General features: G+C 40.1%; 1 protein-coding gene across 3 annotated transcripts in view; it reads right to left on the bottom strand.

Moving 5' to 3' along the window:
- The window catches only part of LOC133555062 (leucine-rich repeat-containing G-protein coupled receptor 6), a 114,932-nt gene that overhangs the window by 8,880 nt on the left and 80,924 nt on the right, over positions 1 to 25,128 (bottom strand). For all 3 annotated transcript variants that reach the window (XM_061904498.1, XM_061904497.1, XM_061904499.1), the window contains 9 exons: positions 19,509 to 19,724; positions 19,268 to 19,339; positions 9,972 to 10,040; positions 9,400 to 9,471; positions 8,084 to 8,155; positions 7,427 to 7,495; positions 4,543 to 4,614; positions 4,375 to 4,440; positions 4,218 to 4,289 (listed from right to left, as the gene is read on the bottom strand). In XM_061904498.1, coding sequence (XP_061760482.1) covers positions 4,218 to 4,289; positions 4,375 to 4,440; positions 4,543 to 4,614; positions 7,427 to 7,495; positions 8,084 to 8,155; positions 9,400 to 9,471; positions 9,972 to 10,040; positions 19,268 to 19,339; positions 19,509 to 19,724 — 780 coding nt within the window. The remainder of the gene's footprint in view (positions 1 to 4,217; positions 4,290 to 4,374; positions 4,441 to 4,542; positions 4,615 to 7,426; positions 7,496 to 8,083; positions 8,156 to 9,399; positions 9,472 to 9,971; positions 10,041 to 19,267; positions 19,340 to 19,508; positions 19,725 to 25,128) is intronic.

A 25,128-nucleotide genomic window follows, 5' to 3' on the forward strand; every position in this document is an offset into this window, starting at 1 on the left:
TCATGGAGACAAGAACATAAGTTGGTGTATTTGATTCTGATGACTTGCATTGATTGGAATTAGACAGTGGTGCTGATAACGTCCGCATTTTCAAATGGAGGAAAAAAAAAGTCCTCCTTTCTGTCCAATACCACATGAAAGTGGTTGGATTTGGCATCTCATTTGTCCAACTTGCATACTCGTTTTTAAACACTTTGTTATGAGAGTAGCATATGTGTGTGGCCCTTTAATGTCTGGCAGCAGGTGAGTGACGTCAGTGAGTGTGCGGGTGGGCAAGCAAGTGAGAAAGCGGTCGCTGAGGGCGGGGGAGAAATACATTGGCATCAAACTCCATAGCTTGCTAGCTTGTGCACGCTAGCTTTCTGAGACTCTTATTTTGTTAGCACAGGCAGGATGAAACAGGTCTTTTATGGTGAAGACAGGAACTGTGCAGTCGGTCTTTAGAGTTTTGACAGTAGGTACGGAGTCTCTAGAAATAAAATGTGTTTCTCTGCGTCCGCCCTGTTAGTGATTTTTTTCTTAAATATGAGCTTGCACCAGCCAGCGTCATCTCACAAGATCCTCGGGTGCCGAGAATGTCAAACAACTGACGAAAGTGAAGTCATGGTATGATTGATGATTGCTCATTTTTATGTGTATTTTTTAATGCCTGGCTTGAGATCGACTGACACACCCTCCGAGATCGACCAGTCGATCGCGATCGATGTAATGGGCACCCCTGATCTAGACTATAAGATTTGAACTAAGGTACTCGCAGCAAGGTTAAGCAACCTCATAACAGAAATTATTCATCCGAATCAGGTCGGTTTCATTCCGGACAGACCTTCTTTTGGCAATGTTCGGAGATTATTGAACTTGTACTCGGACTGCACAGGAAACAAAAAGGCAGCTGTCCTGACTCTGGATGCTCATAAAGCTTTTGATTCAATTGAGTGGGCTTATATTTTTCATAGTCTCAAATTATTTGGGTTGGGAGAACATTTTATAAAATAAGTTAAAATAGTTTATTTTGCACCCAAATCCCATGTCATTATTAATAATGTAATATCAAATAGTTTTGAATTGCATCGCTGTGTGAGACAGGGCGACTGCCTTTCGCCCTCACTTTTCAAATTGGCCCTAAAACCACTGGCTATTGGTTTAAGAATGAACTTTAATATTAAAGGATTTTCAGTGGGCACATCAGAGAGTCTCATCTCACTTTATGCTGCAGATAATGTACTCGTTGCACTTACTGAGCCAGAAATTGCATTACCACTTCTTTTAGAATATGAGGACTCTTTTGGTAGAATATCTGGCTGTAAAATAAACTGGTCCAAAAGTGAGCTTATGTTCCTAGGAGATAATGTTAAGATCAGTCAAAACCCAGTCAAAGTTGCAGAAAACTATATATCCTATCTCGGCTTAAAAATATCTAAAAATTATGAATCATTACTAAAATTGAACTTTACTGAAGCTTTTGAGAAACTGAAAGTGTGTATTAAGTATTGGAAGACCCTACCTCTCTCTATGTTAGGTAGAGTGAATGCTATCAAAATGATCACCCTGCCAAAAATGTATCTATCTTTTTCAAAATTGACCAATTCTAATTCCTGCAGATTTTTTCCAAAAACTTGAATCTTTAGTTCTAGATTTTGTGTGGGGATATAAAAAATGCAGAATATCCAAAAAGCACTTATTTAGATCTACAAAGGAAGGGGGACTGCGTCTTCCAATGTTCAAAAATGATTATTGGGCATTAAATCTGAACTATTGACCTATATTGGAAGATGGGGTTCAAAAGAATTAATCACTTAATTCTGCTCCCCTGTGACTGGAATTGGAACTGCAGTCATTAGTTAAACCTTACACATCATTGCTATCTCTACTTTTTACTAAACCTGTCTTTTCAATTAAATCAATAAGCCATAGTGTAGTAGTAAGAAAATATATCAAAATACTTTCTCAAATTAAAAAACAATTCGATATTTCCAATGTAACTATGTATTCACCAATGTGTCACAATCATGCATTTATTCCATCGATAACAGACAGAACATTTTTTAACTTGTACTCAAATGGAATTAAATGCATAAAAGACATTTATGTCGAGGAAGGTTTTGCGACATCCGAGCAATTGCGAATCAAATTCAATGTGTCCCCATTCAGTTGGTTTTGCTATCTGCAGGCAAGACAATTTATTAAAGAAAACATTTCAAAGTCTCAGCTGGTAAATGAAAAACACCCTCTTTTAATATTATAAAAGCTTATCGCCAAATTTGCCAACTGCTTCATTCTGCCCATGACATCAGCAGACGGTGTTAAAAGAGCATGGGAACAGGAACTAAGAACAACAATACCCAATCACCAATGGGAACGGATACTCTCTCAAATTCACAATTGCTCAATTAACAGCAGATATAGGCTCATGCTGTTTAAAGTGATTGATTGTTTTTATTACTCTTATTAGACAATTTTTATCCTGATACATCTCCACTTTGTGATGAATGTAAATCTGCTGAAGGATCACCGTCTTATTCGTTTTGGGGATGTCCAATTATTCAACCTTTTTGGTCCAGCATTTTCTTCTTTTATTCAGGGGTATATCAGAGAAAACTTGTCCCTGACAGGGATATAATCTTGTTTGGGTGGTCTTCAGAAACACAAAAACTTCCAAAATATATTACAACTCAGGTGCTGCACGGGACGGTCTTGGCCAAAAGACTCATTCTCAAAGACTGGAAAACCCCATCTGCACCCAATATCAGGAACTGGTTAAATGAACTTGTGAATGTAATGACTCCTGAAACAAATAAGATTTATAAACTCTATGAATAAATGGGAACTAACCTGGAAACCTTTACTGACATAACTTATAGACATTCCTTTTTTTTATTTATTATGATTTTTTGTATTGATCTTACACTATTATTGCTTTTTTGTGTCACTTTTGATATGGTTTTGTCACGTTTTACTTGTTTTTTTTGTGTTTTTTTTTTTTTGTGACTTTTTATTTCGTATTGTTTTGCATCTGATCAAACCCTGTGACTTTTTTTTTTCTTTTCTTTTTTAAATGTGAAAAGTTGAGAGGTCCTCGGGAGGTGATCTTGAGATCACATCCTGAGGATCCTTGATGTCGAGGAATATTCATCCATCTTGCTATGGTCTGGATAGCCTGCTGATCCTGAGCCAGAGTGGGATGGATGGATGGATTTATATATACAATATCTGGGTATTTTTTCTAATAATGTCTTTACTGTAAACCTTGAGTTGTTAAAGTTCAAGTGCACCTCTCTCCGCAAGTGTATGAGTGGATGTGGGCCTGTATGAAGGGTTTGCGTGAGCATAGTATGACTGTTAAATGTCATTTTAACTGTAAAATTCAATAAAATATATTTGGAAAAAAAAAAAAAACAAGCAGAGCATGGCTACACAGAACAGCAACTTCAAATACAGTGGGGTGCACAGAACACTGAAGAAATGTTTAGCCGGGAAGTTAACACGTGCAAAGGTAGAATAAGGAACAAGGCAACACCATGTTTTTGTCCCCACGGGGCTATCAATCATTTGTTTGATGAGTATAACTAATGACAGTTGATGAAATCCTGACCAAATGTATCACTTGGAACTTTAAATATGCAAATATAGTTTTCACACAGTTGCTATATTAGAGTGCAGATGAGAGCGGTGATTTGTGGTTGCCGCAATTGTGGCAAATATTTTTATACTATTTAAAAAATAATAATAATAATATACATATATATATATTGCATACATGTTAAAAGAGCAATTACGATGTGTATGTGTATTTATTAGAAAAAAAAGAGAAAGTTATGACAAGCAGAAAAAACATTTAACTATCTTAAGAATACACATTAGGGCTATAAAGTATTGTTTTATGGAATTACTTGATGAATCCAACAAACTAATTGATATAATACTCAACTACTGAAATATTTGGTAACTGCAGCCCTACTTTTGTCCTGACCTACAGTAAGTGCTCTTGAACGTTATTGTTACTGTTTTGCTTTGTATGTACTTATTTTCATAAAACCACAAAGTTGCATTTACTTGCATTAATTCTGCCCTCATATTACTATGCAGTTACATTATGCAACAAGCAGTGTTTATTTATAACGTATGTTATGAAAAAAAGTATTGATCTGCATATATATATATATATATATATATAAAATTTCAAATAAAAATGTATTAAAATAAATAGAGATGTTACTTACAGCGTTCTCAGAGAGGTGAGTTGCTGAAAAGTGCTGGTCTCTATCCTCGTTATTTGGTTATGCTGAAGCCCTCTGTTGAGACATGCAAAATGTCTAAATAATGTGGGATTTAGTGTATATTATTGTGTAGGGGATTGACTTGGTAGATATAGCTCACATCTCTTGCAGTGCTGAGCAGTGATGGAAGCTTGGCAGATGCTGTATCTGGTTGTATGACAGCTCTCTATAAAACAGAAACATGTTTGTGGGGTACACTGTTTATCACATAACTTTTTTTACTTAGTTCCCTTCTCACACGTCTGTCTTTGTCTATTTGCATACTTACAGTACTCTAAGGCAAGGCAGGTGTTCGCACAGATCTAGAGGGAGAGTTGAGAGACCCGCCTGAGTCAGCGTCCTGTAGCAAAAGGGAGAATCCTCATTGTTAGAGCTAAAGCAAGTGCAATTCTTACTATTCAGACAATTATTTGACATGGAGCTGTTTTGTGCCTCTTGCGTTCGTGTTTCCTAAACCCCAAAGTGATTCTGTTAATGGATCGACCTTGGCAAGGCTTTGCACTGTACTGGCTCAAATAGACTAATTGTTATCCTATTGTATATATGTTCATGTTACCATGAATTGATTAACATGGACCCCAACTTAAAGGGGAACATTATCACCAGACCTACCTAAGCGTCAATATATACCTTGATGGTGCAAAAAAAAGACCATATATTTTTTTAACCGATTTATGAACTCTAAATGGGTAAATTTTGGCGAATTAAACGCCTTTCTGTTTATCGCTCTTTTTGCAATGACGTCAGAACGTGACGTCGCCAAGGTAATACAGCCGCCATTTTCATTTTCAACACATTACAAACACTGGGCCTCAGCTCTGTTATTTTCCGTTTTTTCGACTATTTTTCGGAACTTTGGAGACATCATGCCTCGGTGTGTTGTCGAAGGATATAACAACACTAACAGGGAGGGATTCAAGTTGCACTACTGGCCCGAATATGTGAAAGTGTCTGCCGCCAGACCCCCGTTGAATGTGCCAGTGTCTCCACATTTTACCGGCGATGACAGACATGGCACAGAGATGTATGGATAACCTGCAGATGCATTTGCAACGATAAATTCAACAAATTCACAAAGGTGAGTTTTGTTGATGTTGACTTATGTGCTAATCAGACATATTTGGTTGCGGCTTGACTGCCAGCTAATTAATGCTAACATGCTATGCTAATCGACGCTAACATGCTATATACCGGCGGTGCTAAAGCAGACATGGCACAGAGATGTATGGATAACCTGCAGATGCATTTGCAACTATAAAGTCAACGAAATCACAAAGGTGAGTTTTGTTGATATTGACTGCCAGCTAATCGATGCTAACATGTTACGCTAATCGATGCTAACATGCTATTTACCGGCGGTGCTAAAGCAGACATGGCACAGAGATGTATGGATAACCTGCAGATGCATTTGCAACTATATTACGTTTCCTCCCACCCACATTTAATGCGAAAAAAACACTTACCAATCGAAGGATTTAAGTTGCTCCGGTGTCACGAGATGCGAAGGTCCTGATCGTTTGGTACGCACATTGTACCGGCGATGCTAACGCAGCTATTCGGCCATGCTATGGCTATGAATAGCGCCAAGAGCTATTCTCTCAATAGCTTCAGTTTCTTCTTCAATACTTTCTACTCCAACCATCCGTTTCAATACATGCGTAATCTGTTGAATCGCTTAAGGCGCTGAAATACGAGTCTGAATCCGGGCTAATGTCGCTATATCTTGCTTTGGTATTCGCCGTTGTTTGTTTACATTGGCAGCACTGTATGGCGTCACAGGGAAATGGATAGTGGCATCGCAAATAGCGAAAATCAAGCACTTAAAAGCTTTTTTTAGGCATATTCGGGGACCGGTAAAATTTTGAAAAAAACTTCAAAAAATACAGCAAGCCACTGGGAACTGATTTTTATTGTTTTTAACCCTTTTGAAATTGTGATAATGTTCCCCTTTAAACAAGTTGAAAAACTTATTCGGGTGTTACCATTTAGTGGTCAATTGTACGGAATATGTACTGAACTGTGCAATCTACTAATAAAAGTTTCAATCAATCAATCAATTCAAGTTCTTATATGCAGACAAGTTTTTGGTATAATTGTTGTTTCGACTGTCATTTCTCAGGACAGCTAATACTAGGTCCACATGAACACAGATTTGGTCAAAAACGCCCCTCCGGTGTTAAAACAATTTTTATTCAGATGAGTAAAGTTTCAAAACAATTTGTGCGCTCAAAAACACATTCATCTGAAGGCTGTCGTTATAATTGTGTCCAGTCAGAAGCTTAAAAAAGAAACGACAACTGACCTGGTGGCATTATAATGTTTTTGTTCATCAGCATACCATATTTTTTTAACTTTAAGACTCATTTAAAATCCTTAATTTTCTCAAAAATCGAGAGTGTATTTTATAACCCGTGCCTAATATGTACCAATGCAATTTTTTTTGGTACATATTGTAATAAGTGTGATCAGTAGATAGCACTCCACACATAAGAGATACGCGAGGACTGCAGGTTGACTGCTGCCTGTTTGGTTAATGACGCTAGCAGGTCCCCACAAACAGAACAACACAAAGTTTAATGTTTCTTTGGAAATATAGAACATTACATTACCGTGAATTGATTAACGTGGACCCCGACTTAAAAAAGTTGAAAAACTTATTCGGGTGTTACCATTTAGTGGTCAATTGTACGGAATATGTACTGAACTGTGCAATCTACTAATAAAAGTGTCAATCAATCAATCAATACACACGGAGCTCCAAATTAAGTACGATTTTGGTAAGCTATGAAATGATGAAATGCTGAAATGCTGAGTATTACGGCTACCGTAGTCGGACGTACTCTGCTTCACCATAGGATATTTATTATGGTGTGTGTATAAAGACCCCAAAATGGCGAAGGGGAGGCACATAACATTTTTCAAAAAGCTAAAATTTTAAGGACAGAACTAAGTTTGTGTGTAGTCAGAAAACCAAAACATACCAAAATATCCACTTAAGTGTGGCCATGACCAAAAACTTTTCGGAGTATAGGAAATTTAACTTATTTAGTCTGGGCCGAGTACTATTCTAGTTGTTAATCTGCAGAATCGTTGCCTGATGGAATGATATAGAGTTTGCTTTTGTGAGCAGTTATTCAAAGGAAAACACTCACAAAACTTCCAGACTGGTGGTTCCTTTCAGGTCAGGAAACTCTTGAATAAGGGTTGCTCTGTTAAGGGAACTGCAAAAAGAAAAGATAGTCACTGTTCCATTCACACACACACACACACACACACACACGCCCAAAAGCTCATTTCAACCATCACATTTTTCATCCAACATCAATACAGGCTGTTGGGCTATCTCACTAGACATCGTAAGTCACAGTTTTCAAGATGTTCTTACAACGCACACACTCTTACCACATCAGTACACAGCATAACAACATGCTAACACAACATCATATAGTAGGTCATTACACATGTGAAGTGAAATGAATTATATTTATATAGCACTTTTTCTCTAGTGACTCAAAGTGCTTTATATAGTGAAACCCAATATCAAATTTTTACATTTAAACCAGTGTGGGTGGCACTGGGAGCAGGTGAGTAAAGTGTCTTGCCCAAGGACACAACGGCAGCGACTAGGATGGCGGAAGCGGGGATCGAACCTGCAACCCTCAAGTTGCTGGCACCGCCATTCTACCAACCGAGCTATACCACCCCAATCAACTCTTCTTACTCTTACAACTCTTACTGCTGGGGCAACAAAAAATTTTAAACCGCGTTTAAAAAATGATTTAAACCAATTATTTGTGCCGCATACTTACAGTGTGTGCAACTTTGGTAAGAACTGGAAAGCAGATTTACCCACAAACTGGATGGGGTTCTCATAAAAGTGGCTGCAAAAAGCATATAGTTCATATTAAATGTTTGTCACATTGACCCTGCTGTTGACTATAGCCTTTTAGTCTTCCAACTAACTTTTAAAGGGGAACATTATCACCAGACCTATGTAAGCATCAATATATACCTTGATGTTGCAGAAAAAAGACCATATATTTTTTTACCGATTTTCGAACTCTAAATGGGTGAATTTTGGCGAATTAAACACCTTTCTGTTTATCGCTTTCGGAGCGAAAAGCCACCATTTTCATTTTCTCAAACACATTACAAACATCGCGTCTCAGCTCTGTTATTTTCTGTTTTTTCGACTATTTTCTGGAACCTTGGAGACATCATGCCTCGTCGGTGTGTTGTCGGAGGGTGTAACAACACTAACAGGGAGGGATTCAAGTTGCACCACTGGCCCAAAGATGCGAAAGTGGCAAGATATCTGCCGCCAGACCCCCATTGAATGTGCCGGAGTGTCTGCACATTTTACCGGCGATGCTAAGGCAGACATGGCACAGAGATGTATGGATAACCAGCAGATGCATTTGCAATGATAAAGTCAACGAAATCATAAAGGTGAGTTTTGTTGATGTTGTTGACTGATGTGCTAATCAGACATATTTGGTCGCAGCAAGACTGCTAGCTAATCGATGCTAACATGCTATTTAGACTAGCTGTATGTACATTTGAAACTATATTTACATCCAATGTTTCCCTCCACCCACATTAAATGCCAAACAAACACTTACCAATCGATGTATTTAAATTGATCCAGTGTCACAAGATGCGAAACTTCCGATTGTTGGTCTGCACATTTTACCGGCGATGCTAAGACCAACATGGCTGAATAGCGTCAATAGCTATTCGCTCAATAGCTTCGGTTTCTTATTCAATTTCGTTTTCGCTATATGCCTCCATACTCCAACCATCTGTTTCAATACATGCGTAATCTGTTGAATCGCTTAAGCCGCTGAAATCCGAGTCTGAATCCGAGCTAATGTCGCTATATCTTGCTGTGCTATTTGCCATTGTTTGTTTGTATTGGCAGCACTGGATGACGTCACAGGAAAATGGACAGTGTCTTCGAAGATAGCGAAAATAAGGCACTTTAAAGCTTTTTTAGGGATATTCCGGGACGGGTAAAATTTTGAAAAAACTTCAAAAAATAAATTAAGCCACTGGGAATAGATTTTTTTTGGTTTCAACCCTTTTGAAATTGTGATAATGTTCCCCTTTACGGAAAGCGACTTACATGGTTTGAAGCTGAGGATTTCCCACGAAGGCCCTCTCTGGGATGGCTTTAATATTATTGTTATGAAAGCCCCTGTAAATAAAAGTATGCAATATATATATATATATATATATATATATATATATATATATATATACATATATATATATATATATATATATATATATATATGTATATTAGTTAGTCTATTAATATGATTCTGATCTGTCTTTACAGAAGTGACAGAGTGGGTTTGTGGGATAGAGGTAAGCATGCTGCACCTGCTATTGCACAGCTGAAAAACATTTTTAGATACAAGAGATTTGAGCACGTATGCTGTATCTGACACATGTGCGCTGTGGAACATCTGCTGAATTTGAGTGAAGACATCGTTTGTGTGCATGTGCTGGACCCAGCACCTGCTTTGGGTGAGAGAGATTGTATCCGAGTGCCACATTAAAATCACTTAACGGGATTAGTGGGGATAACTCAGCCACGATAGCTATGTTCGGCAGGTGTTATATATAGTGAGTGCGTGTGCGCGTGTACATGAATGAGTGCATGTGTGCATGCATGTGATTGCATTAACTCACAGTTCCTGAAGCTTATTCAGTGTCCTGATCGCCACAGGGAACTCCTGGAGATCATTGTAATTCAAATCCCTGCGAGAGACATGAAGTTGTCATGGTTCGTTGAAAGTCCATTACTTGGGTTGTAGGAGGATTGCAAAACACAATATAGTTGAACAATGCATTATATACTAAATGTTTGTCTGATTATGTACAGTATGTGTGCATTGTACAGTGGATGACATTTTCTCAAACTTATAGCTGTAAACACCATTTACATACAGTATACATATACACAGGTATATATATATACATATTAGAGATGCGCGGTTTGCAGTCTCATCCGGGGAGTCCGCGGATAAACCGCGGGTCGGGCGGGTGACATGACGAAAAAATTGATTTTAAATAGATTCGGGCGGGTGGCGGTTGAACCAATTCGAAATATATTATATACATGGTTCAGAGATCGGTAACTTTTACCGTTCAAAGAGCCATTTTGGATCCGTGTCACAAAGCGAAGACGACATTAGTTGACGTAAAAATTCTCAAGTATGTCTGCCGGCAGTCACCCAGTTAATAAGTATTAGGGCGTGCTATCAAGACTTTGCCTTAGACGCCTTCTACATCATGTACAATTTACTTGCAAGTCCAGCAATATGTTGTGTGTGGCTTCCACTGACACACGCACACGACTGCAAGGCATACTGGGTGATACAGAGTACACTAATGGTTCAATCAATCAATCAATGTTTACTTATATAGCCCTAAATCACTAGTGTCTCAAAGGGCTGCACAAACCACAACGACATCCTCGGTAGGCCCACATAAGGGCAAGGAAAACTCACACCCAGTGGGACATCGGTGACAATAATGATCCAGTGGGACGTCTGTGACAATAATGATTATGAGAACCTTAGAGAGGAGGAAAGCAATGGATGTCGAGCGGGTCTAACATGATACTGTGAAAGTTCAATCCACAATGGATCCAACACAGTCGCGAGAGTCCAGTCCAAAGCGGGTCCAACTCAGCAGCGAGAGTCCCGTTCACAGCGGAGCCAGCAGGAAACCATCCCAAGCGGAGGCGGACCAGCAGCGCAGAGATGTCCCCAGCCGATACACAGGCAAGCAGTACATGGCCACCGGATCGGACCGGACCCCCTCCACAGGGGAAAGTGGGACATAGAAGAAAAAGAAAAGAAACAGCAGATCAACTGGTCTAAAAAGGGAGTCTATTTAAAGGCTACAGTATACAAATGAGTTTTAAGGTGAGACTTAAATGCTTCTACTGAGGTGGCATCTCGAACTGTTACCGGGAGGGCATTCCAGAGTACTGGAGCCCGAACGGAAAACGCTCTATAGCCCGCAGACTTTTTTTGGGCTTTGGGAATCACTAACAAGTCGGAGTCCTTTGAACGCAGATTTCTTGCCGGGACATATGGTACAATACAATCGGCAAGATAGGATGGAGCTAGACCGTGTAGTATTTTATACGTAAGTAGTAAAACCTTAAAGTCACATCTTAAGTGCACAGGAAGCCAGTGCAGGTGAGCCAGTACAGGCGTAATGTGATCAAACTTTCTTGTTCTTGTCAAAAGTCTAGCAGCCGCATTTTGTACCAACTGTAATCTTTTAATGCTAGACATGGGGAGACCCGAAAATAATACGTTACAGTAGTCGAGGCGAGACGTAACAAACGCATGGATAATGATCTCAGCGTCTTTAGTGGACAGAATGGAGAGAATTTTAGCGATATTACGGAGATGAAAGAAGGCCGTTTTAGTAACGCTTTTAATGTGTGCCTCAAAGGAGAGAGTTGGGTCGAAGATAATACCCAGATTCTTTACCGTGTCGCCTTGTTTAATTGTTTGGTTGTCAAATGTTAGAGTTGTATTATTAAATAGAGTTCGGTGTCTAGCAGGACCGATAATCAGCATTTCCGTTTTTTTGGCGTTGAGTTGCAAAAAGTTAGCGGACATCCATTGTTTAATTTCATTAAGACACGCCTAGGTCTATCGTATTACCGTTGCGATGCGTGGGTTCATTTATTATTTGTGTGAGACCACAGCTATCAATTATAGTCTGGAGCGCTACGCACGGTGGGTCCGATGGGGTATTCATATGGATATTAAAGTCCCCCATTATGATTATATTATCGGCGTGTGTCACTAGATCAGCAACGAACTCTGAGAATTCATTGATAAAGTCCGAATAGGGCCCTGGGGGGCGGTAGATAACAGCCAGGTGTAGAGGCAGCGGTGTGACAGACCTCATAGTAAGCACCTCAAACGATTTATATTTATTATTTATGTTAGGACTAAGGTTAAAGTTTTCGTTGTATATTAGTGCGACCCCCCCACCCCTTTTAAGCGGACGGGCAATATGCGCATGTGTAAAGTTAGGAGGACATGCCTCATTTAGCGCAAAAAAGTCGTTTGGTTTAAGCCAGGTTTCACTGAGACCGATGACGTTAAGATTGTTGTCTCTGATGATATCATTAACTAACAACGTTTTGGGAGACAATGATCTTATGTTTAAAAAACCTATATTATAGGTAGTGGGCTGTTTTAGGGAATTTTTGATCAAATTATCCGTAGTAGCAATATTAATAATGTTGTGTTTATTATGCCCAGTGCATTCAGTATAATTACGACCATATCTAGGAATTGATACGACGGGAATGTTCCGATTGTTTGATTGTTGCTTTGATAAACTGCACGCATCATGGTTAGCCTCCTCAGTAACGGGGATTTTCCGATTGTTTGTTTGTTGCTTTGATAAACTGCACGCATCATAGTTAGCCACCTCGGTAAAACACATGTCCAACTCTGAAACACTCAAAGCAGAAAAAACTTGTTCTAATTTAACTGACTCCTTACCCAGACCAGTAGTCTCGCATCCTTTATTTAAATCCGTCTTCAGGGTGGAGGGAAGTGGTGTTCTGTGGGGATTAGCCTTCTTCTTTGTTTTTAGCCCCGCTCGACATCCGCGTTTCCGATCACACCGCTGGCGTCTGCTCCGTAGACGGCCCCCGCTGCTACTAGACTCCGCTGCTTCACAGGCCGCTGGATGTAGCCGCCGACGTATCCCCATGCTAGTTAGCATGTTTAGCACGCCCGCGTCTATCAGTCCAAAACGGCCCGATATGTCCATATCCAGAAGTGTCTGGCGGTCGTACGTGATCACGGAGTGACCACGATGCGAGCCAGCCATGAAGTCTGCAGAACTGTCCGGCATTTCCGCCAAATGTTCCATCTTTAGCAAGAGCACCGCAGTGTCGCAGCCCGTCCGGGCGCCGCCATCTTGCCATTATTATGGTTGTGATATAAACAATTTTAACACTCTTACTAATATGCGCCACGCTGTGAAGCCACACCAAACAAGAATGACAAACACATTTCGGGAGAACATCCTCACAGTAATACAACATAAACGCAACACAACAAATACCCAAAATCCTTTGCATCCATGAGACTTCCTGACTATATTATACACCCCACTAGCAACAAATCCCCCCACCCCCCCTCCCCGTGAGGCAGTAAGGTGGGTGAGGTTGGGGGTGCGGGGGTGTAAAGTATATTCAGGAATGGTCATGGATGCAAAGGATTCTGGGTATTTGTTGTGTTGCGTTTATGTTGTGTTACTGTGAGGATGTTCTCCCGAAATGTGTTCGTCATTCTTGTTTGGCGTGGCTTAACAGTGTGGCGCATATTAGTAAGAGTGTTAAAATATTTTTTATATCACAACCATTAGTGTACTCTGTATCACCCAGTATGCCCTTCAATCTTGTACGTGTGTATGCGTATGCTTCATACAGCATGTTGCTGGACTGAAACGGTTTGCACATGTTGTTGAAGGTGTCAAAGACAATGGTTTCACGGCACGCCCTTATTCCCGTTATCTGATTGATCACCATAGGATATTCGCAAGAACGTTAGCGGCTCCCGTTGCCTTCTTTACTTTGTGACAAGGGTTAAACTAGCTCTTTTTGTGGTAAAGGTCGCCGACTCCGGATATATAACAACGGGCGGGTGGCGGGCGGTTGCGGTTCTGATAAAATGTTGGTTCGGGTGAATGGCGGGTGGATGATGACTTTAGTGATGTGGTTGCGGATGATATAATTGCCTATCTGCGCATCTCTAATACATATACACAGGTATGTATATATATATATATATATATATATATATATATATATATAGACAGTATATATATAGACAGTATATATAAGAACTGCATATACCGCATTAGTATCAGTTAATATCAGAAATGAAGTGCTGGACAGTACCTGCATATTAAATGTAAGAATGCCAATATCGAGCATGTCTTGTGTTCAGCAGGCTGTGGTCTTTTGGGTTCACAAGTACTTTGTAACATGCACTTATTTATACATGTTCCCACCCACATGCTCATTAAAAAGGATCCGACTTTTTATGTAGCTGCTGACAGAAGCACATTGTATAAATGTTATATAATTTCATAGTTGGTTATAATAAATAAATACAATTCAGTTCATATTTACATATAATGTGATTAAAATGTATTTTATTTGGTAATTTCATGAAAGTATATGTTAACTTTATTTTTGTTACAAAACCCGTGTAAATTGGAGAGGAACATATTTTGTTTACGGTTTGGTCATATTGTTGGGGGGACAATTAATGTGTGACGGAATAAGGGAAGCAGCATGAGACAGCAAACATTTGATGGAAGAGGTTAATGCAGTCTCGGCTTGGAAATAAACGTTATTCCCTCGGAGTTTGTGAGGCCAATGAGGTATGATTCTTTGTGAAAACGCATGTGAAATCAATGTGTTTTCTTTTATTTGATGTCAGACTAATTTTAAGTTCTGTTTTTTCTTATTCATTAGTTCTGGCGGCATTTTTTGGCATTATTTTGGAGGAGAAGAAGGCGTGGCTGAAATAAAAGTCTGTTTAAGAAAAGCGCACAACTTGAGCCTTGATTAAGAAATCGGAGGGAGTAACCATGGAGGAGGCTAACCATGATGCGTGCAGTTTATCAAAGCAACAATCAAACAATCGGAACATTCCCGTCGTATCAATTCCTAGATATGGTCGTAACTATACTGAATGCACTGGGCATAATAAACACAACATTATTAATATTGCTACTACGGATAATTTGATCAAAAACTCCCTAAAACAGCCCACTACCTATAATATAGGTTTTTTAAACATAAGATCATTGTCTCCCAAAACGTTGTTAGTTAATGATATTATCAGAGACAACAGTCTTAACGTCATCGGTCTCAGTGAAACCTGGCTTAAACCAAACGACTTTTTTGCGCTAAATGAGGCATGTCCTCCTAACTTTACACATGCGCATATTGCCCGTCCGCTTAAAAGGGGTGTGGGGGTCGCACTAATATACAACGAAAACTTTAACCTTAGTCCTAACATAAATAATAAATATAAATTGTTTGAGGTGCTTACTATGAGGTCTGTCACACCGCTGCCTCTACACCTGGCTGTTATCTACCGCCCCCCAGGGCCCTATTCGGACTTTATCAATGAATTCTCAGAGTTTGTTGCTGATCTAGTGACACACGCCGATAATATAATCATAATGGGGGACTTTAATATCCATATGAATACCCCATCGGACCCACCGTGCGTAGCGCTCCAGACTGTAATTGATAGCTGTGGTCTCACACAAATAATAAATGAACCCACGCATCGCAACGGTAATACGATAGACCTAGTGCTTGTCAGGGGTATCACCGCTTCCAAAGTTACGATACTCCCGTATACTAAAGTATTGTCCGATCATTACCTTATAAAATTCGAGGTTCAGACGCATGTTCGTCAAACTAATAATAATAATAACTGCTATAGCAGCCGCAACATTAATACGGCCACAACGACAACTCTTGCTGACCTACTGCCCTCGGTAATGGCACCATTCCCAAAATATGTGGGCTCTATTGATAACCTCACTAACAACTTTAACGACGCCCTGCGCGAAACCATTGATAACATAGCACCGCCAAAGTTAAAAAAGGCTCCAAAAAAGCGCACCCCGTGGTTTACAGAAGAAACTAGAGCTCAGAAATTATTATGCAGAAAGCTGGAACGCAAATGGCGCACGACTAAACTTGAGGTGCACCATCAAGCACAATAACTTATAAACGCATGCTTACCTTAGCTAAAGCTAATTATTACTCAAATCTCATCCACCGTAATAAAAACGATCCTAAATTTTTGTTTAGTACGGTAGCATCGCTAACCCAACAAGGGACTCCTTCCAGTAGCTCCACCCACTCAGCTGATGACTTTATGCAATTCTTTAGTAATAACATTGAAGTCATTAGAAAGGAGATTAAAGACAATGCGTCCCAGCTACAACGGGGTTCTATTAACACTGACACGATTGTATATACGGCGGATACTGCCCTCCAAAATAGTTTCTCTCGTTTTGAGGAAATAACATTAGAGGAATTGTTACAACGTGTAAATGGAATAAAACAAACAACATGTTTACTTGACCCTCTTCCTGGGAAACTGTTCAAGGAGCTCTTTGTATTATTAGGTCCATCAGTGCTAAATATTATAGACTTATCACTTTCCTCGGGCACTGTTCCCCTAGCATTCAAAAAAGCGGTTATTCATCCTCTTCTTAAAAGACCTAACCTCGATCCTGACCTCATGGTAAACTACTGACCGGTGTCTCACCTTCCCTTTATTTCAAAAATCCTCGAAAAAATTGTTGCGGAGAAGTTAAATGAACACTTAGCGTCTAACAATCTATGTGAAACCTTTCAATCCGGTTTCAGGGCAAATCACTCGACGGAGACAGCCCTCGCAAAAATGACTAATGATCTATTGCTAACGATGGATTCTGATGCGTCATCTATGTTGCTGCTCCTCGATCCTAGCGCTGCTTTCGATACTGTCGATCATAATATTTTATTAGAACGTATCAAAACACGAATTGATATGTCAGACTTAGCCCTGTCTTGGTTTAACTCTTATCTTACTGATAGGATGCAGTGTGTCTCCCATAACAATGTGACCTCGGACTACGTTAAGGTAATGTGTGGAGTTCCCCAGGGTTCGGTCCTTGGCCCTGCACTCTTCAGCATCTACATGCTGCCGCTAGGTGACATCATACGCAAATACGGTGTTAGCTTTCACTGTTATGCTGATGACACCCAACTCTACATGCCCCTAAAGCTGACCAACATGCCGGATTGTAGTCAGCTGGAGGCGTGTCTTAATGAAATTAAACAATGGATGTCCGCTAACTTTTTGCAACTCAACGCCAAAAAAACGGAAATGCTGATTATCGGTCCTGCTAGACACCGAACTCTATTTAATAATACAACTCTAACATTTGACAACCAAACAATTAAACAAGGTGACACGGTAAAGAATCTGGGTATTATCTTCGACCCAACTCTCTCCTTTGAGGCACACATTAAAAGCGTTACTAAAACGGCCTTCTTTCATCTCCGCAATATCGCTAAAATTCGCTCCATTTTGTCCACTAAAGACGCTGAGATCATTATCCATGCGTTTGTTACGTCTCGCCTCGACTACTGTAACGTATTATTTTCGGGTCTCCCCATGTCTAGCATTAAAAGATTACAGTTGGTACAAAATGCGGCTGCTAGACTTTTGACAAGAACAAGAAAGTTTGATCACATTACGCCTGTACTGGCTCACCTGCACTGGCTTCCTGTGCACTTAAGATGTGACTTTAAGGTTTTACTACTTACGTATAAAATACTACACGGTCTAGCTCCATCCTATCTTGCCGATTGTATTGTACCATATGTCCCGGCAAGAAATCTGCGTTCAAAGGACTCCGGCTTATTAGTGATCCCCAAAGCCCAAAAAAAGTCTGCGGGCTGTAGAGCTTTTTCATTTCGGGCTCCAGTACTCTGGAATGCCCTCCCGGTAACAGTTCGAGATGCCACCTCAGTAGAAGCATTTAAGTCTCACCTTAAAACTCATTTGTATACTCTAGCCTTTAAATAGACTCCCTTTTTAGACCAGTTGATCTGCTGTTTCTTTTCTTTTTCTTCTATGTCCCACTCTCCTTTGTGGAGGGAGTCCGGTCCGATCCGGTGGCCATGTACTGCTCGCCTGTGTATCGGCTGGGGACATCTCTGCGCTGCTGATCAGCCTCCGCTTGGGATGGTTTCCTGCTGGCTCCGCTGTGAACGGGACTCTCGCTGCTGTGTTGGATCCGCTTTGGACTGGACTCTCGCGACTGTGTTGGATCCATTATGGATTGATCTTTCACAGTATCATGTTCTCATATGTTCTCATAGTCATCAGTATCATCAGTATCACAGTATCATGTTCTCATAGTCATCATTGTCACCGACGTCCCACTGGGTCATTATTGTCACCGATGTCCCACTGGGTGTGAGTTTTCCTTGCCCTTATGTGGGCCTACCGAGGATGTCGTAGTGGTTTGTGCAGCCCTTTGAGACACTAGTGATTTAGGGCTATATAAGTAAACATTGATTGATTGATTGATGAACATTTTATTTTACACTTCTTTGGGTTGGTGAACAGCATACCAGGAACATTGTTTTATTCAGGCCATTTTTGTAGGACACATGGTTTCTAATTCTAATATAGTATGTTTATTTTAGGACAGTAGTTTTTCTGTTGCCTGCAGATTTCATACATAACAAATGTATTTTCTTTCAGATAGTGCTTGCTCATTACCAACTCTACTGTTGAGTATTGCTCATTAATAACCTCCATTAAGTATGAGAATCAACTGATCTCTTAGGTGATACAATAGAAACCGTTTATTCTGAACATTCCTGGTATTCATTTGGTAGCTGTGGATTTAAGAAACCTTCCAGCAATATCTTGTATAACCGGTGTCCTTAGATTTAGCATTTCTTTTTTTTGGCCTGCTTTGTTCTTGGATTCTTGTACAACATTAATATCTGGTTTAAGTACCACTAAACACACATTAACAGAAATGGGATCCCTGTCAGACACCTAATTAAAGTAAATTGAGGGCTCCTGGCTATATTACTTTACTGCGGTTGTATTTCTGGGAGTTCCACATTAATCCTGGGGTTATTCTAAGGTAATGTGATTGTTGTAAACACTACCATACGGATTGTATGTTGATACTTGCGGATATATTATCATCCCATTGCCAGCAGGAATGTTTGGGCAAGCAGAGCAAGTTTCTCATTTGGGCCTCTGAATTAACTTTGTGCTATTCTATGTAACATACCGTAGTTGCATATGTGTTGAGGGTTTTAGAGAGGAAAACATTGGGAGTATTTGTGGTTGAACAAATATGACTGTATGTATTTTTGTACTCACAGAGTTTCCAGGCTATGTAGACCTTCAAAACATCTCTCACCCATGATCTGGATCTGGTTGTTATGGAGATGTCTAGGAAACAGCAAAAAAAAAAATGGTGTAGTGACTTAGCAGTTCTGTTTTTGCAAAAAGCAACAGAACAAATACCTTCTTAACTTAAAGTTAAAGTACCAATGGTTCTCCAGTGAGTTCAGGAAATATAGACAAAGGAAAGTGAACTAAAGCTTCAGACTTCACTTACAGTACAACAAGTGCAGAGAGGTTGGCAAATGCGTAATCTGGGATGTACGTAATTTGGTTGAGGGCCAGCGTCATGGCTTGAAGGGAGGGTAGAGCATCCAGGGCCGTCACAGGGATCTCTATCAATGAGTTATCATCCAGCCACAGGTGCCTAAGAGAACGGATTCCTCTAAAAGCGCCAGCGGGAACTTCAGGCAATAGGTTTGCATCTAGACGCCTGTGGAATCAAAAGAATGAAGATTAATACAAATTGGTTTTTGATGTTTTTGCATGTTTAGCTTTGCACCCTGGATTATTTTAGGATTTAAAGACATAAGCTTCCAGGAATGTAATTATTGTAATTATAATTCTTCAGGTGTCTTTTTTTTGCAAAGCACTGAAGCTTAACTTTACTTGCATGAGCATGTACTGTAGCTACCGTATGATATTATCAATCACTAAGGAAAGATTTACAAACACCAGATTTTCTCAACCGATGCATTCATTTCACTGACTGAATACACAAAAGCATTTAATATCGGAAGTTTAAGTGCTCTCCCTTTGGGTTAGGGTGACATAAACCTTAATGCAGGGCTGCCAAACTGGTTTCCATTGTGGGCCAAATCGCAGTTATGGCTGCCCTCAGAGGGCAACTTGTAACAACAAATATACATGAACAAAAATGTATAATTGCCACATGATATAACGCAATTGCTTATGCATTTTGTTGTTTTTAACAGTTTGACAACTTGTTTTGAAATCATAAGTTGATGTGACAAGCAGATATTAAAGTATTTATTTTGAGAATAGAAAAATGTTTGTAAGGTTTTGTTACTTGATCAGATATTAAAGTTTAAAAGATTTGCAATTGTATGCAGTACATTTTCTTTGTCAAAATTGAAAACTCGAAGTCATTTATCAATTGAGATTTGGTACATTTAGTACTTTATTGATGCACATTATTTCCAAGGATTTACGTTCACATGGCCCCCGAGCCTTGAGTTTGACACCTGTGCCTTATTGCATTCACGCTCTCCAGTCCTCTTATTATTCGACTGTTTTGCCCTATCATATGCAACAATTTCCTGCCGGAGCTGTGTCCTTTTGTAGAATAGAGAAAACAGTCAGAATGTCACAGATTTTAAACATTCTTTGTTCTGTCCACTGCTGCAGTTCCTGGAGTATGTTAATGCAGCTCCCTCTTTACACTTTCAAGGCTTCACCAAACAAACAGCATCATCAAAGTGAAATTTGAACTTGAACTCTGAACTCGGGGCTCTTCTCCCTAGGGACATTTTCCATCAAGAGAGGCTATTGTATATACTGGCAGATGCTCACACATAACCAACCACACATGAATGCACAAACGGCTTCAAGAAATCTTAACCTTGTCTACTCTGACTTGACTTGTTTTTAAAAGTGTTTACGTCGTCCTCGTGCATCCTGTGCGCTCAAACCGTGGACATTGTTTGTCCTTAGCCCAAATCACCAGATGAAAGCTGCGGAAGACCTTTGTTCTTTGTGTACTACTCTCCAGGGCAAAATAATAACTGTTCCTCTGGGTGGACCTGCCAGGTCTCCAGAAGGCCCAGTCAGGACCAAGAATGCTTCACAGAAGCCAATAAAGCAGCAGCTATTTCCTGTCCATCACATCAAAGTACGAAGTATGATTATGGGAAAGAGAGGGAGAACGTTCTTTTCAAATGATGCAGGAGATGTGCGGACTTTGCTCTCTCAGTTCTCCAGATGGCCACAATGTATTCACTGGGGCCTTCTGATGACCTTTATATATGTGGAAAACATTCATAATTACTTTTTCCCAAATACTAATTGTGCAATGTAAAAGTCATTTACGATTTTACCTGTTTACTTACTTTCTTTAAATAACACTTGTAGTTCAGTGAAGACATGATAATTCTTGTTTGAGCTTAAGTGGTAGTTTGTTTGGGATGAAAGCAACCTTTGTTGCAATTTAAAACCCCTGTGCTGACTCAGATGCCATGTTTTTACCTAATCATGTGTTTCATGTCAGTGAGAGGCGCCAACAAGCTTTACTTTCCAAAGCCTTTTCAATAGTCTTTCTATGCTGAGCTTATCATTGCTGTGATGAAAAGGTGCTGTTCTTCTCTATACTCATTCTGACACACCATCAAGAGGAGAGCCTCGGGCACAAAGCCTGCTTTAAGACACAAAGTGTGCAGATGTAGGAGTGTGTGTGTGTGTGTGTGTGTGTGTGTGTGTGTGTGTGTGTGTGTGTGTGTGTGTGTGTGTGTGTGATGGTTTCCTGAATTAAAAATGAGCAGACCTACAGTGCATTTGAAAAGCATTCACAGCGCTTCACTTTTTCCGGATTTTAAGTTACAGCCGTACTCCAAAATATTTTTAGCAAAAATGTTTGCGACTTTATCAAAAAAAAAAAAAAACAACTAAAAAATTACATGTACATACGCATTTTTACCGTTGATAGCAAATATAGTCTCAAGTATTTTTGAATATGCCACAAGATTGGCACACCTATTTTGGGCAGTTTCACCCATTCCTCTTTGCCTATTCCTCTCTGCAGCACCTCTCAAGTTCCATCATGTTGGATGGGAGGGAATGGTACACAGCAACTTGCAAACCTCTCCAGAGATGTTTACTTTAATCTGATTCAAGTCTGGGCTCTGGCTGGGCCATTTACAGAGTTGTCCTGAAGCCACTACTTTGATACCTTGGCTGTGTGTTCAGGGTCATTGTCGTGCTGAAAGATGAACCGTCGCCCCAGTCTGAATTCAAGAGCGCTCTGGAGTATGTTTTCATACAGGATTTCCCTCCATCTTAAATAGTCTCCCAGTTCCTGCCGCTGAAAAACACCACCGTGCTTCAGTGTAGGGATGGTGTTGGCCTAATTATGCGTGGTGCCTAGTTTCCTCCAAACATGACGCCTGGAATTCATGCCAAAGAGTTCAATCTTTGTCTCATTAGACCAGAGAATTGTGTTTCTTATGCTACATGTTGGCAAGTGTTTACAAATGAATGGCTTGCATATGGCCACTCTAAACCATTCAGTCCTCATTGGTGGATTAATGCAGAGATGGCCGTCCTTCTGTAATGTTCTGCTGCAGCTCTTACAATGTGACCATCGGGTTCTTGGTCACCTCCCTGACTAGGGTCCTTTACCCCGTTTGCTCAATTAAGAAGGCCAGACCATTCGTGGAAGAGTCCCGGTGGTTCCAAACGTTTTCCATTTATAGATTATTGAGGGCATGGTGCTCATTTGGACTTACAAGGCACCAGATATTGACAATTCTGTCTCGGAGATCTACAGACAATTCCTTTAACTTCATCTTGGATTGTGCTCTGCCATGCACTGATCAGTGTGGGACAGCATATACAGTGGAGCAAAAAAGTATTTAGTCAGCTACCGATTGTGCAAGTTCTCCCACTTAAAATGATGACAGAGGTCTGTAATTTTCATCATAGGTACACTTCAACTGTGAGAAACAGAATGTGGAAAAAAAATCCAGGAATTCACATTGTAGGAATTTTAAAGAATTTATTTGTAAATTATGAATTATGGTGGAAAATAAGTATTTGGTCAACTATTCAAAGCTCTCACTGATGGAAGGAGGTTTTGGCTCAAAATCTCACGATACATGGCCCCATTCATTCTTTCTTTAACACGGATCAATCGTCCTGTCCCCTTAGCGGAAAAACAGCCCCAAAGCATGATGTTTCCACCCCCATGCTTCACAGTAGGTTTGGTGTTCTTGACATGCAACTTAGTATTCTTCTTCCTCCAAACACGATGAGTTGAGGTTATACCAAAATGGATACATGGATGATACAGCAGAGGATTGGGAGAATGTCATGTGGTCAGATGAAACCAAAATATAACTTTTTGGTATAAACTCAACTCGTCGTGTATGGAGGAAGAAGAATACTGAGTTGCATCCCAAGAACAACACACCTACTGTGAAGCATGGGGGTGGAAACATCATGCTTTGGGGCTGTTTTTCTGCAAAGGAGACAGGACGATTGATCCGTGTTGAGGAAAGAATGAATGGGCCCATGTATCGTGAGATTTTGAGCCAAAACCTTCCATCAGTGAGAGCTTTGAATGGTTGACCAAATACTTATTTTCCACCGTAATTTACAAATAAATTCATTAAAATTCCTACAATGTGAATTCCTGGATTTTTTTTTTTTCACATTCCGTCTCTCACAGTTGAAGTGTACCTATGATGAAAATTACAGACCTCTGTCATCATTTTAAGTGGGAGAACTTGCACAATCGGTGGCTGACTAAATACTTTTTTGCCCCACTGTATAGACAGTTGTGCGCCTTTCTAAATCATGTCCAACCAACTGAATTTACCCAAGATTGACTCTAATTACGCTGTAGGAACAGCTCAAGGATGAAGAGTTGAAACAGGATGCCTCTAAGCTAAATTTTTGAGCTTCATAGCAAAGGCTGTGAAAACCTTTAGTATGGACATGTAATTTATTATTGGATTTAGATATTTTTATGATTAATATATTTGCAAAACAATTCTACAAAAACGTTCACATTGTCATAATGGGGTATTGTTTTTAGAATTCCATCCATCCATTTCCCACCGCTTATCCTTTTCGGGGTTGCGGGGGGTTATCTCAGCTACATTTGGGCGGAAGGCGTGGCACACCCTGGACAAGTCGCAATCTCGTCATAGGGCTTACACAAATAGACGGACAATATTCACATTCACACACTAGGGCCAATTTAGTGTTGTTGTGAGGACAAAAAATTAATAAATAAATGATAAATGGGTTGTACTTGTATAGCGCGTTTCTACCTTCAAGGTACTCAAAGCGCTTTGACACTACTTCCACATTCACCCATTCACACACTGATGGAGGGAGCTGCCATGCAAGGCGCTAACCAGCACCCATCAGGAGCAAGAATGAAGTGTCTTGCTCAGGACACAACGGACGTGACAAGGTTGGTACTAGGTGGGGATTGAACCAGGGACCCGCAGGTTACGCACGGCCACTCTTCCAGTGCGCCACGCCGTCCATTCCATTTTCAAATAAGGATGTAACAACAAAATGTGGAAAGTGTGAAATACTGTAAATAACATCATTCACAATAAGTTGGTGGGTGGTGTGTAGTAATGAACAGCCCTCTTTCATTATAACTATAGCAAGTTATTTATGTGCAATGAAAGAAAGGCCTTTAGGTATATTGTATAATATATTAGAATGCAAAATTATTGCTGTGTAAAGCAGGCATTCGAAGTTGGTGTGTGGTAATTGAGATTGACAGCTCAGGGTGAAGAATTACAGATGAGGTCCACATGCACACATTCCAGCATGCACGCAAACACACAGCACTGACCTCGCAGATGAGACAATTTAGCCACCAACAATTCTCATTAGCAAGTGGATAGCAGTGTGGGTGGTGGGAGATGAACGAGAAGAGTGGAAAAGGAAGAGAGGCAGAATTAATGGAAAATGGGGTTGTTTCACAGCTCATTGGAGATGTTCTCTGTGGCCTGCAATGTCTGCTGTTTCCCTCATGGCTTCCAGATGCTACCACGAACTGCCTTTAAGCAGACTGTGACTCGTACAATCAGACAGCTCTGTATTGAGGTTTTCGGGTACCTTAGCCGAAGTTTGATTAT

This window comes from Nerophis ophidion, linkage group LG06 (assembly GCF_033978795.1).
Source record: "Nerophis ophidion isolate RoL-2023_Sa linkage group LG06, RoL_Noph_v1.0, whole genome shotgun sequence".
Taxonomy (NCBI): Eukaryota; Metazoa; Chordata; class Actinopteri; order Syngnathiformes; family Syngnathidae; genus Nerophis; species Nerophis ophidion.